General features: G+C 43.0%; 1 protein-coding gene across 2 annotated transcripts in view; it reads left to right on the forward strand.

Moving 5' to 3' along the window:
• The first annotated feature begins 983 nt into the window (after positions 1-983).
• The window catches only part of tbc1d30 (TBC1 domain family, member 30), a 112140-nt gene continuing 95707 nt past the window's right edge, over positions 984-17416 (forward strand). Inside the window, exons 1-2 of one of the 2 annotated variants that reach the window (XM_072485170.1) lie at positions 984-1572; positions 3401-3565. In XM_072485170.1, the coding sequence (XP_072341271.1) occupies positions 1092-1572; positions 3401-3565 (646 nt within the window). In that variant the 5' untranslated portion in view covers positions 984-1091. The remainder of the gene's footprint in view (positions 1573-3400; positions 3566-17416) is intronic. The other variant, XM_072485169.1, reaches the window with a different exon arrangement.

Below are 17416 nucleotides of genomic sequence, written 5' to 3' on the forward strand. Positions count from 1 at the left end.
GGAACGCTGGCGTAAGAAACTCACGTTTGTTGCTCTCTGCTAGACAGAGCACAGACAGCATTCTCCAGCACAATGTCACCTCATTTCTGCGCAGTGGTTTCACCAAATATCTGAGTCATTTATTCGGATCAGAGTGAACTTATTTTGCTTTCAAACATATTTGCTAAATTTTAAATGAGTGGAGTTGAAAGGTTTGTCTGATGAAGGTTTAAAAAAACATATATATTATAATTAATCGTGACTCGGCTGTGCAGAAAACTTATTTTAAATTGTGGGATTTCCCTGTTTTAAAAAAGAAACCCTATAAATCGCTGGCAGCTGGAGGAGGCAATGTTTTGTTCAGTTTTCTCTCATTTCAATGTGTATATTAAAACCATTCAAATGAAACGTGGCTTAATTTAATATGTAGTCGATACCTAATTTAAACTATTTTAAAACAGAATAAGGATTGCATATTAAGCTTAAACTACGCTTCATTTTGAAGATTGTTAACGAGTTACTAAAATTTACCATTTCTCACTCAGACTGTATAGTTGATTGCTGGGAAGTGCGTTTCCCGGGGTGTTTATTTGTTGTAATCTGTTTTGACACATGTTTGTAATAAAATACATTTTTTTTAAATGTACAAGATCTGACAGGACAATTTTCCTGAAAAATCTCTCTTGATTGAAAACACGAAGCAGGTTTGCCTATGAATTTGTTCAATTACTGCTTTGTATTTTTTTGTAACATTGTATCCTGGTTTGTGTTACTGCAGTTAGCTACAAAATCTACCTGTGAGAGACAGAATGTACCACGGAGCTGGTGGGGGAAGTTGAAGATCCACGATTTCAACAAGGATCACATCAGTGCAAAGTTCTGCAAGGTGCATCCAACAAGGGCTCATTAAAACGAAGCGTTCTAGCTGAAGTGGAATATGGATATAGTCTGAAGCCAGGGGACATGATGCATTGAGGGGTGTGTAGGAGACTGCCTCCCCTGACAGCAGAATGGAGAGGACCCGGAACTAGCTCCCGTTCTACCTGAACCTCCCTCCTGCCCTGGCCAGGAGCTGGGCTGGGGGGAGTTTGCAACAACTCAGCGGCGAAAGAATGGCTGCACCTCTACACCTCCCCCAAAACGAGCTCTCCGAAATCGACAACTCCAACGGAAACTGGCCCGGAGGAGCGGGTGGTTGGATATCGGACGGAGGGGTGCCCGGCTCCCCGCCGTGGCTGCCGTTCGCCGATTGCCAGAGAACGGCAGCCCAAGGCCCCTTCCTGCCCACGGACAGCGCAAACATCGCCCTGTCACCCTCGACGTTAAGGCCAGCACACCAGTGGGCGAGGGCGGCGGGATCCCCCGCAGCAAACTCCGCTTGCAGGAAACCCTCTTCCATTGTGGACTGCCTACTGACCGAGCTCTATGACTCCTGCGCCTACAGCGGCCGCAGCATCGACAGTGTGGACAGTTCAACGGAGACCTCGAGCTCCGATGCTTTCCTGGGAAGGAGCAACTCAGGATCTATGTTCCTGCAGGAATTCCAGGAACAGTACTCGACAAAACACCAGATGCAGTACCTTGCCCAAAAAGGTATTGTTTAAAAAAATAATTTGTGCCCACTGTGGATAACTTCCTCTAATCAGGTGCCCCCTTAACCCTGCAATGCATCGGTGCAAGTGGGTACATCAATGCGAAGATTAGTGGGCCAGTATAACTTTCAGTGTGTTTTGAATATCTGAAGATTGGAGCGGTAAATCGTACTTAGGAACCAATTATTACTGTTAACTAATTACGCCCCATAAAGTACCCGAGGATAAATTGTTTGACCTTAAGCAGCAAAATATTGTCAGCAAATATACAGACGCCAACGAAAAGTGTACGTGACAGTTGACAGCCAAACCCTAGCCTCCCAAACCACTGTTACTGAAATCTAACAGCCAGGAAGAGGTCATGGGCATTCTGAGATGCGTGTTTGATTTGGGACTGGTTAATGAGGTGGCCCAGCCCCTGGGTCGCAGGAGCTCAGAGTTGGAAAATATCTTAAGTTCAAGCGTTTATATTTAGCTTTATTGCCGCAGCTTGTTAAAAACGAAAAGGGAGAGGAGAGGGGAGGGGGGGGGGTTGGAGACAGTCTTCGTTGTTTAGTCTCTAAAACATCGATTTGTCCACTTCGTCGCGGTGTTACACAGTGCTCTGTGTAAAGGCGAATAATCGAATCTTTCTGTGCCATTAATGTCAGGAAATGAACTGGAATGCTGAAACACTTGCGTGGGCAGCAGCGAGCTCACGGCTAATTGAGGGTAAACGTGTCCATTCAGACAGACAGCTTCCGTGGACAGGTTTACACATCCCTGAAATGTAACACTAATGGGCCTGCATTAAAACTCAACATATTGCGCCTGAAAATCTGATTGTCAAAACTGTGTCCTCCTCTTCCCACTAAATTACATCCCATCAGTTGAACCGATAATGGAAATGGGGAAATGACGGACTGAGGTCCCGGTCTCGACAGTGAGTTAGTCTCTGAATTCTCCCTCTGTGTCCCCAACAGGCGCCGGAATGTGGCGACTTGGGGCTTTTCACAGTAACTTGTGACAAAGATTATTTTAATTTTATTCAGATCAGAGCAGCTGTCACTAATATTTGAAGGTGTGCCTCTGGAGTTTGCTTCTTTTAAATGTTATGCACCTGCAACAGGAATTTCAGAATTGAGAACAATCCCTAGCAATAATTTAGGTCAGTGATTGGACTTGATTTGTACCTCTAGCTCTCTCTGGTTTCCCAGTGCAGTTAGGTGTCATCTCTTCATCAATGACTTCCATACTGAGCATGGTAGCATTTGGAAGTTTAAAAGAAAATCTGAAAATATGAGCTATTTTACCAGATGTAACAGTGGAGATAATGTTGAAACAATTTCAAGCATTCTAAATAATGTTAGTGGGACTCAAGGGATTTGGATTTATTGTTACATGTACCGAGGTACAGTGAATAGTATTGTTCTGTGTACAGTCCAGATAGATCGTTCCATACATGAAAAACATAGGACATACGATAAATACACAATGTAAATACAAAGACATAGACATCAGGTGAAGCACACAGAGTGTAGTGCTAGTCAGTAGAGAAGATGCATGGAGAGATCAGTTCAGTCCATAAGAGGGTCATTCAGGAGTCTGGTAGCAATGGGGAAGAAGCCATTTTTGAACTCGGCTGTGTTCATGACTCTCAGTCGTTTCTTACGGTCTTGGGACAAGCAGTGCCATACCAAGCTGTGATGCAGCCAGATAGGATGCTTTCTATGGTGCACCTGTAAAAATTGATAAGAGTCAATGTGCAGAACTTATTACCAGAATTCTGCAGTAATTAAAATTATCTAGACATTGTGCTTCCAAATGCAATTTTCTTTTCTTGATAACAGATGTAGACGAGCTGAAGCGCATTGTAGAAGAGCTAAAATACAGAATTGCTGTGCAGTCTGCAAAGCTGGTTCGCCAATTAAGGAGAAAAGACAATCTTTCACACAAACTACAGAAGAACAGCGATATTGTGACAGCGTGTTTGCAAGCAGTCTCGCAGAAAAGGCGTAAGTGTATCTAAAATATGTAGCACTCAATTTCCCCTTGCTGCATGTTATATAATATTTACATTTATTTAGCACCTTATCTCATAATGCCTCCAAACCTTCACAAGCATATAATATTTGAAGTGTGTAAATTAGCAAGTTGGGCAATTACATGAATGGTTTGATATTTCCATGTCTTTTGATATTACTGTACAACTTAATGGGATCAGCTCATTACCTCAACGGTAAACACTCTGCTTTTACATAATTTATATACAGTCCGGCTAGTGGCTGAACAAATCAGTTACAGCATATTTTCTATGTTTAAAGTAAGTACAGTATCATATTTACCTTTTGATAATTCAGAATTATGGGGAAATCTTTACATCAGGTTTCTTTCATTTCAATATGACTGTTATCAAATGGACCAGTAAATTAAGTAGTGTTGTTTGTAAAGGAGTGCGAGAATAATGGTAACAGCTATTAAATGGAAAAGGAAAAAAAATCAGCTGATTGAAAATGTATCACATTTTGGAAGGCAATTTTACTGCAACAAATGGAAATGTTGCAAACGGGAAGAATGGTTTGACAGCTGTACTTTTAAACAGCAATTCCATGCTTTAATTTCAAACAGTTTTTGAGAAATAATGAGTTTGGTGCTTTTCATTCACATTTTAATTGCATGAAAATGAAATGAAATGAAAATCGCTTATTGTCACAAGTAGGCTTCAAATGAAGTTACTGTGAAAAGCCCCTAGTCGCCACATTCCGGCGGCTGTTCGGGGAGGCTGGTACGGGAATTGAACCGTGCTGCTGACCTGCCTTGGTTTGCTTTCAAAGCCAGCGATTTAGCCCTGTGCTAAACCAGCCCCCAGCATGTCTTTCAATATACTTTCAAAAGCTTAAGTTTGGGTCTTTCTTTATTATAGAAACATAGAAAATAGGAGCAGGAGGAGGCCATTCAGCCCTTCGAGCCTGCTCCGCCATTCATTATGATCATGTCTGATCATCCAACTCAATAGCTTAATCCCACCAGCTCCGCCATATCCTTTGATCCCCTTCACCACAAGTGTTATGTGTATTTGCTGCTTGAAAACATACAATGCTTTGGCCTCAATTACTCCATGAGGCTCACAAGAAATTTCTTTTCATCTCTGTCCTAAATGGTCGACCCCATAGCCTCAGACTGTGACCCCTGGTTCTGGTCACCCCCACCATCAGGAACATCCTTTCTGCATCTACCCGGTCTAGTCCTGTTAGAATTTTATACGTTTCTATGAGATCCCCCTCATGGTTTCATTAACATCATACAAAAATATTCCAGAACAGCTTTTAAACATTTATAATTTATAGATCTAATTATGACATGGAAAGCATGACATTTTATTCTCAAATAAGTGTTGAGAATTCTCATAATTCCCCACAGCAGAAAATCTAGATACAAATCTAGAGAGAATTTCTGTACCTCGTTTATACTGTGACTGATTTGGAAGTCAAATCTCTAGCTTAAATGCTGTAGAACGAATAAACTTGTAATTTGTTTGCCAATCCATGTGCACAGCTCTCTTTGTCTTACCAGCTTCTCCTTGACAGTTCAGTTAGCTATCTTCCCACAGCTCTGACGTTGTATCAAATAGCCTTGAATTCAATATGCTATAAACTGATGGTGCGGTACTTAGCAATATGCATGACAGCAAAGCTAGAGGTTCAATTTTTAGAATCTGGAGCATATTAAAGAGATCTTTAATTGGGGATAGCAGGAAGCAGTTCTGATATACCTTATTCAGAGGGAATATAAATGAAGCCTTAAACATTGGTAGTTTAAAACACACATCCATTATACAAAACTGAGACATACAATTGAATTTTAATATTCATTCATCATAAACAAAAGATCAACCACTTTATCCTGTTCTCAAATTTATACTTTGTATTTATAGTAATAATGATTCAGAGTATTGCAAAATGCTTATCCCATGCTTTCTGTTTGGGATATATATTAAACATTTCCGAAGTTAACATTTTAATTATCTGTTTTATTAACATGCAGCGTGGCTGAGGTAAGGTAAATATGATAAAACTTGTATTTTATTCACTCTGATAGTTCAAATCAGTATTTTTACCTTTTAAGATCAATGGAAAATTGATTCATTCAGTCTTGGCAATGAACAGGTTTTTCATCAATTGTTTTTGCATGTATTAATAAGTTTGCTCACTTATAAATTTAATGCAGCACTTCACTGAATGCTGAAGAAATACTCTTTTCAGATACACTAAAAATACATTTTAAACAAAATAAGTATTTACATAATGGCTGAATTGTACATTTAATCGAAAAATTACTATCAATGATCTTGATTACCCTCCTGTGATTATTTTTATTTTTCAACATTTTCTTCTCATATCTTTTTTGCTGGACTTGAGGCCTTTCATTATTATATTCTTTCTTCCTTCTGTAACATTGAATACAAACTCTGACATTAGATCATTCTACAACTACTTTTCATTACTTGAGGAAAAGTACAAGTGTCAGCCCTTTTTGATTTTGATTTGATTTATTTATTGTCACATGTACCAAATGTGGTGATATGCATCACTGTAAATACACAAGGGGTTAATGTAATTACAGTACAAGTAAGTAAACACTAGAGGGAGCACCAGAGACATCATGACATGCAGCTAATGAACACATAGAATAGGACAAGTCCAATGGGCAGTCAAGACACCCAGAGGTGACACTACCACAAGGGGGCATTACACAACCCATTTAAAAGGACAGGGCACACATGCTCTGTCTCTTTCCACAGGCGACACTTAGAGAGTAGGACAGGGGCAGATCAGAAACATCACACCCACCACGTGGCTTAGAGCAGACTGGTTAGTTAGACTGAGTTACTACAGCAAGATTAGCAGGAGAGTCAAACTCATAGAGAACTGTGCTAATGGTTCAATAAATCACATTGAACTTACTTCAACGCCTGGAGTATCTTTTGCTCAAAGCTGCATCGAGTTGCAGCCTGTATTATCCCAGAGTACATAACACAACACTAAAGTACAGTGAAAAGTATTTTTCTGCAGCCACGGAAACGTTCACAGTACATACAGAGTAGAAAAAAAATGGTAGATAGTTGCAGTGAATGCAAAAAAGTACATAGTACATAGTACATCGACAAATAGTTTTGAAGAATTTTTTCTAAGCATTGTATTATCACCCTATTACGGTAATTGATTATAACACAGATACTGTAATGGGTCCTGTTCAAAATGTTAAGACTCCTTACAATGGTTTTGTGATAATAGTGTTTTTGTGATACAAGAAGATTTAAAAAAATATTTGGTTAGGACAAATACTTATTTGTATAATGTAGCATTGGATATATTGCACAAAGAAGCGTTGTCTTTGTAATAAGACATTTTCAATGATTTCAGTAACTACTTTGTGGAAAAAATGCTCAATGTTGCATACAATTAAATGATAGGAAGACATTTGATATTAGAGAGCACCTGTATTAAATGCTTTCAGTAGCCTGGAATACGTGCAGTAATATTTAGGATATTTCAGTGTCACCATCAGTTTCCAATGAACATAAGCTGAACTTTGTGATATTTTCAAACCTCTGACTGGGCAGTGGCTACATCTGATGTGCACATATATATACTCAGCGTGCACATATATATATATATTCTCAACAGAGAAAACAATCATTTTAAACATATTGAAAAATATTTCTGAAAGATTATTTCTAAAGGATGAGGCCCAATGAAGTAATTGATTTGAAACTGGACATTTCAGAATGACTTACCAATGCATCATTTGGCAGTTTTAGTTTCTGCTCAGTATATGTTCAATCCAACTGCCTATATGCACAATTAGAGATGTCAATTGGCGATGGTGATTGTAATGTAGTTGATGATATATATTTATACTTCAGTAGGCAGTAGAAAGGGAACTGTAAATGTGCAATGAATTGCAGTCGTTCCAACTGGGGAATCGCAACAAATGGAATAAGGATTAAGGAGAGGCAGTGGCGTTGTGGCATTGCTGCTGAACTAGTAATCCAGAGAACCAGAGTCATGCTCTGGCGACCCGGAAAATCTGTGAACATTACCTGGTCTGGCCCACTTGTGACTCCAAAACGACAGCAATGTGGTTGACTCTTAAATGCCCTCAGGGGGTGGGCATTAAATGCTGACCCAGCCAGTGACGCCCATATCCCATGAATGATATTCTTTTTTTTTAAAATTCACTTGAACAGTAGCCATTTCTAACATTTGTTCATGAGAATGTATTGTGAGCCAAATGTTTAAGAGGTGATGAAAGGAGAGAGAAAAAGGTTAACAATATTTTAGTTATTCCCAGCCAGGCTCAGATGGCAGTTACAATTTAGGAATGCAATGTAATGAATTCTGTTGCTAAAACAATACATGATTGCTGTATTACATCATCAGGAGCATATACTTAATTAAAGTGGAAAAATATTAGGAAAACTATTCTGATTTGTGCATTAAGCTAAAATATTTTATGGGGAAAAAGATAATTCCATTTATAGAGATCCTGTCAATGTCAGTGACCAATGACAATAAGGGGCTTGTTAGCACAGGACTAAATCGCAGACCAAGGCAGGCCAGCAGCACGGTTCAATTCCCATACCAGCCTCCCCGAACAGGCGCCGGAATGTGGTGACTAGGGGCTTTTCACAGTAACTTCATTTGAAGCCTACTTGTGACAATAAGCGATTTTCATTTCATTTCATGACCTATATTAAAACACTTTACATAGGGGGGGCCCCTTTTAACTTTGTGGGATAGTGTGAAACAGCCTGTTTTACTTCACCCAATTTTTTTATTTCCTTCATGGAAATAAAAACTAAGAGAGGTGTTAAATGGGTGCTCAGGCTGATAATTGTGCAATGTAAACTTTCATCCAAAGTAAAATGATCCCTACTGACTTTTGTAATGCAGCAACTGTCAGGAATATAAACACGGGCACCATTCTTTCCTAGCAACTTGCACAAAATGTAATGGGTTGGGTGAGTAGTTAATTTGATTATGGGGGAAATGTTGCAAAGGACACCAGATGGACTCTTCATCCTCCAGTGGAAGTGCTATGGAATCTTTAACCACCCAGTGTAAAAAAACATGTTGGAAGGCTTAGGAAGGTTGCAGTAACAGGGGATTTTAGAGTAATACCAAACAAAGAAAGCTGGACCGTGATGAGAAGAGATCCCCAGTAATAATTCACATAAAATTCGAAACATTAGCAATAGTGCAAATGAGCCTTAAATGTTACATATGAGGATTTCCTAAAAAAAGAGAGGTGACTATTAATTATTTATAATGTCTGCCCAGTTGAGATTTCTTGAGGCCAGTCTTTGCATTTTCAGAGATTGCAAACTTGAAATTTGCAATTCTGGAAGAAAGACTTTCTATTAAAAATGCACACCCACTGATTTTAAGAAAGAGGTTTCCAAGAAAAGCACCTGTTCGCAGGTTGGAGTATATTGCTGTTTTTCAGTCCAGTTATTAAAAAATACAACATGCTTTGGACTCCTCAGAGAAATGCTCAGATTTATGGCAATTTTGGAATGGAACAGGTCAGGTTCCAAATGGCATATTCAAAGTTTACTAAAATATAATAAGGATTTCATCTCGCTATCTCAGGTGAATTATGGTATTAAGGTTCAAGTTGTAAACGTTAAAAATAAGACACAGATTTTTAAAAACTCACTTTCAGCTGACTACTAGTTTAGGGACCTTTTAATGTTGGAAGATAGCCAAGCCAATTCTAAAAACAAACATAGAAATGAGGTGTGCAGCAGCTTTATGTATTTGGGCTGAAATAAGAGGTTGGTTTGTTTGCACAGTGAGCTATTAGCTTAGGCAAATCATTTTGGTCAGTGAAGGGGAAAGAGGAAGAAAGAGATTGGACGGAAACTGTGCTACTTTATGGGGGCAGTGGGAAAAAAACTGGTTTGAGTCTATTTTATAGCATCCAATGGAACTTCAGAAAAAGTAAAATGCAAGTAGATTACTTCTGAGCCAGGAATTTTACATTGGAGTTAGACCTAAATAAATTACATTTGCTGCCTTTGTGATTTAGGAGACTTGATTAAAATCTTTGGATTTATATCCTGGTTACTACAGCAACTAGTTGATCCCGGTTATAGTCATATTGTCTTAAGTTAACTAGAAAAACATTTACCTTTTGCAGTTTTTTTGGCTTTATGGATAGAATATTCATCCAGCTGCATAAGCCATACAGAAAAGTAAGACAGATTTTCAATTCTTGTTCCTGAAAGAAAGACGATTCCTAAAGGAGAATTAAAGTTCACATAAACCAGATTATGTTGCTAAGAAAACAAAATGGACTAGACATGAACGTATATTGATTCGAATTCCCAATCAGAGAGACATTGGAGCTGGTGTTCATTTAGTTATTCATGTAGGGTAATGCCAACATTCATTGGCCATCCCTATTTGCCCTTGAGAAGCTGATGCTGAGCAGCCTATATGGATACAATTGAATGACTTGTTAGCGCAGTTACGAGTCAACCATATTGCTGTGGGTCTGGAATCACATATAGACCACAGCAGATGAGGATGCCAGATTTGCTTCCCTCACGTTAGTGAACTAGATAGGCTTTTCCAACAATCCAATAGTGTCATGTTATCAGATTATTATTCCAGATTTTATTCAATTAATTGAATTTAAATTCCCCAGTGCTGGAATTTGAACTCATGTTTCCCATTTGTTAGTTCAGGCGCAATAATGTAATCACTATGCTAGCATACTGTAGCTTATCTTGAAGTGTAAATCAGTTCTGATTTGCTTTGCACTGCTTTAAGACTCCTGAATTTCAAGGAAAAATAACAGTTCCCAAATCGTTTGCACCACGGTAGGAGTGACAGATCGGGGGCAAGCCAATTCTAGAGGGACAAAAATAGTTAAGAGAGTGTCACAATTGGGAACAAACGGGGAAACAAACATTTAGAAAGAAATAAAAACAGAAAATGCAGGAAATACTCAGCAAATCTGCAGCATCTGTGAAGAGGGAAGGTTAATGTTTCAGGAATCGGTCCTTTCATCAGAATCTCTGTTAACAGTGTTTAAACAGAGAATTGTTCTGCTGGGTCACTTCGCAACACCATCCAATAGGCTAGTACAACAATATGCCCGCTAGAAGGCATTATCTGTATAGTCCCTTTGCTGCATTGCAGCCACAGACGAAGACACTGCTCACCATTAACCTCCCTGTATTAACACAAAGCCTGAGAAGAGATGTTCCCACAGTCAATTCCATGTAGGTTGCCGAGGTCTTGCAGAAAATGTTGGAGCCATCTTGGCAGGTACAGCAAAGAAAACAATGCTGTCTCCTGATTACCATTGCATGCCCTCTTCATTGGCGTTGTGAATATTTAGTTCATGGTTCATTTTAAATTTTAGATGCAGCTTTTTTAGCTCTGGGAAGATGAAAGTTGGGTGTTAGAGATTGCCAACACATCTCAAGAAATGGCTGATTCTAGCAATCCAGGAGACACGAAGATGAAGCTTTAAATATTTTTATTCCAAACTCAAAAGTAAAGCCGCACCTGCTGTGTACAACACAAGTGCCCCAGTCGGAGCAACAGAACCTCTGGTTTGGGACGGCATTTAAAAGGCTTGGTAACGGGTTCCAGCAGGGTGGGCCTCCTCTCACTACCATGTGATCTTGTACTCCACGACCCCATGTGTAGATCATTGAGTGATTCCCCATTGGCCTCGTGAGTATTTTCACACACCCCACCTCCCCAAGTCTAGATCCTCCCCCTCACTCCCACAATGATGAGGCCTCCTTTGCCTCTTTACACACGGCCTTGAATCCATCGTCAGCGGAGATGGATCTGGGGGCGTGAAGCGGATGGGGAATGGTCACTTCAAAGCCAAGTTTCAAATGGCCACCGATGTGGGCTCTTCCTCGATGGTGACTTCCGGCTGCGGTTCAGTCACCTCAGTCTCCATTTCTGAGTCCGTGTCTTCGTCCTCTTGGGGGAATGACTCTTGGGTTTAACATGTGTTGAGTCTCTACCTGGAGGTAGGTTCCAAGGATGTTGAGGGTGTCGCTCTGCCCAGGGTAGTTTCCGCAGTTGAGTGTTCTCTGCTCCCGGGATAGTCCACTTGTTTTATTAACCATCTTCTTCCTGGTCTTGACGTTGTATGACACAATGGTGGTCTTTTCCACCACACTCCTGGGATCCATGTGGATCCATCTCTGAAATTATGAACATAGATGGTATCTCCCAGCCTGAAGGTCCTATTGGGTATCGTAATTTTTGTTCTGAGCCTCTTGTTTTGGCTGGCGCAAATGTTGGCCTATCAGCAGTTCCGCTGGCGAAACTGTTGTAGTCTGTGGCATGGTCCTATAATCAAAGAGAAACCGAGCCAATTTGATGTCAAGTGAGCTGGAGGTCTGTTTCTTCATGCTGCTTTTAAATGTTTGGACTGCCCGTTCAGCCAGGCCATTAGAAGATGGGTTGTATGGCGTCATTTGGATGTGTTTCATCCCATTTGATTTTGTGAACACCTGGAACTCGCTGTTGATGAAGGAGGTACTATTGTCGGACACGAGGACCTCGGTATCTCATGGGTACAAAATGACTGCTGGAGTTTCTCTATGGTGGTGTTGGAAGTCATGGTGGACATCCGATAAATGGCCATCGATTTAGACTTGACTACCAAGATTAAAATCATTGACCCCCATAACAGGCCAGCGAAGTCCGTTTGTACCCGTACCCAAGATCTCCCTGGCCATTCCCACGGGTGTAGCATGGCCAATGGTGGGAGCTTCTGATTTTCCTGACACGGCGGGCACTATTTTACCAAATTTTCAATATCAAAGTCAAACAGAGGCCACGAGACGTAGCTCCTTGTGAGCATCTTCATTTTGGAGATCCCTGGGTTACCATTATGTAACCCCTTCAGCGTCAGGTGCTGGACTGGGCGACGGATGACCACTTGGCTCCCAACAGGATGATGCTATCTTCCATGCTGAATTCTTGGTGTTTAGTTAGGAAGGCCTTTAGGTCCTCTGTAGGGTGTCCTTGAATTTCACTGCCGAAGATCACATGGCGTAGGTTTGCCAGCGTGGAGTCCTTCTGGGTCAATGTCTGGATTTGCTTGTCAGATACAGGCAGGCTATCCATAAAATTTGAAGTCGTGCCAACTTTGTCCATTACTGGTGGGGGATGAGCTTGTGGGCAACGGTAGGCAACTCAGGGTGTCAGCATTGGCTATGTGCGTTCCTGGGCAGTGTTTGAAGGGGTACGCATTAGCCACCACAATAGTGCCCGGCATTGGGTTCGAGCTGAGGCGATGGGAGGGATTGCATTGCCCTGCTTAAAAAGATCTAATATATATATATATCACGGCCAGGCCCTCTCTTTCGATTTGCACATTGCGCCGTTCCGCATCTGCCAGGATTCCTGATGTGTATGCAAAGATAACCCCCAAAGAATACACACTAAGTAATCCTTTAAGCTGTCCTTTTAACATCCAAAAGACTTAACAAACCTTTAAACAGAAGCACATCAGGGTTTACATTCAATACTGAAAACATTAAAATTTCTGAATTCGCCAAATGATCAAGAGATAGTCCTTCATGGCAGAGAGATCAACAGTACAGCTGCTTTGGCTGACTTCAGCTGCAACACACTGCAAAACGAAACCAAAATGACAGACACACCCAAGCTTTTCTCAAAGTGAAACTAAAAAGCAGAACCAAAGCTCAGCTCCACCCACACTCTGACATCACTGCAGTAACATGTGCAGCTAACCATTTCTTAAAGCGACATTCTCATGACAAGAGAGAGAAGCAGATTTAACAATTCAAGTCCATATTGTGATGATATGCATAAGGCAAGTTGGTACATAATGTTATGCATGACCTCCGACCATTAGGTGGCTGTGTAAACCCACCATGTGACCCTGTGGCTGGGGAGTTGGGAGTAGGTTGTGCTGGAGGATAGACATATTTTGCAGTAGTTCTACAATAGTTAATTATTGTTAATACTTTATTATTTTATTTATCCTAGTTATCTTATCATACAGTTGTTCCATGAAAAATTATTTAAACTAGATGGTGTGTCATTCATCATTCACTTGGCCAGTCTACAGAAAATGACATGGTACCAGGATAGATGATTTACTAAGAACTTGAAGATTCTGTACAAAAAAACCCGAACCACTAAAGATAACTTTGAAGGATAAGGAAGAAAACGCATGGCTATTGGCGGATGAAGCAGTGTGCGAAAGGTTGTGGAAATGCATACAAAATTACCTGCAGGTAAATGATACGAGGGAGGTTTCAGCAGCGGTGGTCTGGGAAGCGCTGAAGGCTGTGGTGAGAGGAGAGGTGATCTCGATCCGTGTTCACAGGGATAGGACGGAAAGGGCAGAGATGGACCAACTGGTGAAAGAGATTTTACAAGTCAACAGGATACTCCAGAGATAGGGCTTTTAAGGGAACGATGGAGGCTACAGGCGGAGTTCGGCTTGTTAACCACAGGGAGGGCAGTAGAACAGCTCAGAAAGGTGAGGGGAGCGATATACGAGCATGGTGAGAAGGCTAGCAGGATGCTTGCACAGCAGCTCAGAAAGAGGGAGGCAGCTAGAGAAATAGGGAAAGTTATTGACGGGAATGGGAACTTAGTTGGGGACTCGGCAGGGGTGAGTAAGGCGTTTCGGGATTTGTACAGCAGGTTGTACAGGTCGGAACATCTTGCGGGGCTGGAGGGGATGAGGCACTTCCTGGAGGGGCTGACCTTCACGAAGGTGGACGGGGAGCTGGTAGAAGGGCTGGGGGCCCCGATCGGGTTGGAAGAGGTACTGGAGGGCTTGAAGGCCATGCAGTCGGGTAAGGCCCAGGGACCGGACGGGTACCCAGTGGAGTTCTATGAAAAGTTCTCTGGGAAATTGGGATCGGTGCTGATGAAGGTATTTAATGAGGCAAGGGAAAGGGGGGTTCTGCCCCAGATGATGTCACAGGCCATGATTTTGCTTATCCTGAAACGTGACAAGAACCCGGAGCTGTGTTGGTTTTATAGGCCGATTTCCCTGTTGAAAGTAGACGCCAAACTGCTGGCCAAAATTTTATCCACCAGGATTGAGGATTGTGTACTGAAAGCCATTGTGGAGGATCAGATGGGGTTCGTTAAGGGCAGGCAGCTGGTGGCCAATGTAAGAAGGCTGTTAAACATGATCATGATGCCTCCGGAAAGTAGGGAGGTGGGGGGGTAGTTGTTGCGATGGATGCGGAAAAAGGTTTTGACCGAGTTGAGTGGGATTATTTATGGGAGGTTCTGGGGCGGTTCGGAATTGGGAGGGTCTTTATTGACTGGGTCAGGTTGTTGTACCAGGCTCCTGTGGCAAGTGTACGGATGAACAGGATGACTTCGGACTATTTTAGACTGCACCGGGGGACGAGACGGGGATGCCCTCTCTCCCCACTGCTGTTTGCGCTGGCTATAGAGCCGCTGGCAATTGCTCTGAGGGCCTCAAGGGGCTGGTCCGGGGGGGGGGGGGTGGAGCACAGAGTCTCGCTGTATGCGGATGACCTGCTTCTGTATGTTTCAGATCCAACTGAGGGGATGGAAGAAATCATGGGAATTTTAGGGGAATTCGGCCGGTTTTCTGGGTATAAGTTTAATATGGGGAAGAGCGAGATGTTTGCGGTCCAGGTGAGGGGTCAGGAGAGGCGACTGGGGGAACTGCCGTTTAGAGTGGCTGGGGACAGTTTCAGGTACCTAGGTATCCAAGTGGCGCAGGATTGGGATCGGCTACATAAATTGAACTTAGCCCAGTTGGTGGATCAGATGAAAGATGATTTCCAGAGATGGGATGTGCTCCCATTGTCTCTAGCTGGTAGAGTCCAAATGGTGAAAATGACGGTCCTCCCGAGATTCCTGTTTGTATTTCAATGTCTCCCCATCTTCATTCCGTTGTCCTTTTTTAAGCGGGTCAATAAAGTTATAGCGGGCTTTGTATGGGGGGGGGGGGCAAGTCCCTGCGAGTGAGGAGGGTAATGCTGGAGCGGAGTCGGGGTGAGGGCGGGCTGGCGCTGCCGAACTTTAGCAATTAATACTGGGTGGCTAACATAGCCATGATTAGGAAGTGGGTGGTGGGGGAGGGGTCGGCATGGGTGTGTCTGGAGGCGGCTTCATGTAAGAGCACCAGTTTGGGGGCGTTGGTAACTGCGCCTCTGCCGTTCCCGCCGGCACGGTCCACCAGTCCAGTGGTGGTGGCGGCCCTGAGAGTCTGGGGCCAGTGGAGGCGGCATGTGGGAGTAGTGGGAGCATTGATCTGGGCCCCAATCTGTGACAATCACCGGTTTGCTCCGGGGGGGATGGACGGGGGGTTCCGAATATGGCGGAGAGCAGGGATTGAGAGGATGGGGGACTTGTTTAAAGAGGGGAGCTTTCCGAATATGAGGGCGCTGGAGGAGAAGTTTGCGTTGGCGGGGGGAAACTAATTTCGATATCTGCAGGTGCGGGACTTTCTGCGTAGACAGGTACCAACCTTCCCACTCCTGCCATGAAGGGGATTCAGGACAGGGTTGTTTCTAGAGGATGGATAGGAGAGGGGAGCGTTTCGGACATATATAAGGAGCATATGGGATCGGAGGAGACGCAGACCGAGGAGCTGAAGCAAAAGTGGGAGGAGGAGCTGGGGGGAGAGATAGAGGAGGGCCTTTGGGCGGACGCATTGAGTAGAGTCAACACGACAGCAACATGTGCCAGACTCGGCCTGATTCAATTCAAGGTCGTTCACCAGGCTCACATGACAGTGGCCCAGATGAGCAGATTCTTTGGGGTGAAGGAAAGGTGCGCAAAATGTGCGGGAGGACCAGCGAACCATGTCCACATGTTCTGGGCATGTCCAAAGCTGAGGGGATTTTGGCAGGGGTTTGCTGATGTCATGTCCAAGGTATTAAATACAAAGGTTGCATTGAATCCAGAGGTGGTGATTTTCGGGGTGTCACTGGATCCGGGAATCCAGGAGGAGAAAGAGGCAGACGTTCTGGCCTTTGCTTCCCTGGTAGCCCGGAGGCGGATATTACTAGCATGGAGGGACTCGAGGCCCCCAAGTCGGAGACCTGGCTATCGGACATGGCTGGTTTTCCCTGCCTGGAGAAAATTAAGTTCGCCATGAGAGGGTCACTGTTAGGGTTCGCCCAGAGGTGACAACCATTCATCATCTTCTTCGTAGATAATTAATCGTCAGCAGAAGGGGGGGGGGGGGGGGGGCGAGGGGGTTAGGTTAGTGTAGATTAGGGGGTTAAGTAATGGTGGGACCTGTGGGGGAGGGAGGTGGTATTTGCACTATGTTTATATTTTTATGTACGTTAGAACAAAGAACAAAGAATTGTACAGCTCAGGGACAGGCCCTTCGTCCCTCCAAGCCTGTGCCGACCATGCTGCCCGTCTAAACTAAAATCTTCTACATTTCCTGGGTCCGTATCCCTCTATTCCCATCCTATTCATGTATTTGTCAAGATGCCCCTTAAATATCACTATCGTCGCTGCTTCCACCACCTCCTCCGGCAGCGAATTCCAGGACCCACTACCATCTGTGTAGAAAACTTGCTCTCGTACATCTACTCTAAATCTTGCCCCTTGCACCTTAAACCTATGCCCCCTAGTAATTGACCCCTCTACCCTGGGAAAAAGCCTCATAGAACATAGAACATTACAGCGCAGTACAGGCCCTTCGGCCCTCGATGTTGCACCGACCTGTGAAACCACTCTAAAGCCCATCTACACTATTCCCTTATCGTCCATATGTCTATCCAATGACCATTTGAATGCCCTTAGTGTTGGCGAGTCCACTACTGTTGCAGG

This window comes from Scyliorhinus torazame, chromosome 19 (genome assembly GCF_047496885.1).
Source record: "Scyliorhinus torazame isolate Kashiwa2021f chromosome 19, sScyTor2.1, whole genome shotgun sequence".
In the NCBI taxonomy this organism is placed as follows: domain Eukaryota; kingdom Metazoa; phylum Chordata; class Chondrichthyes; order Carcharhiniformes; family Scyliorhinidae; genus Scyliorhinus; species Scyliorhinus torazame.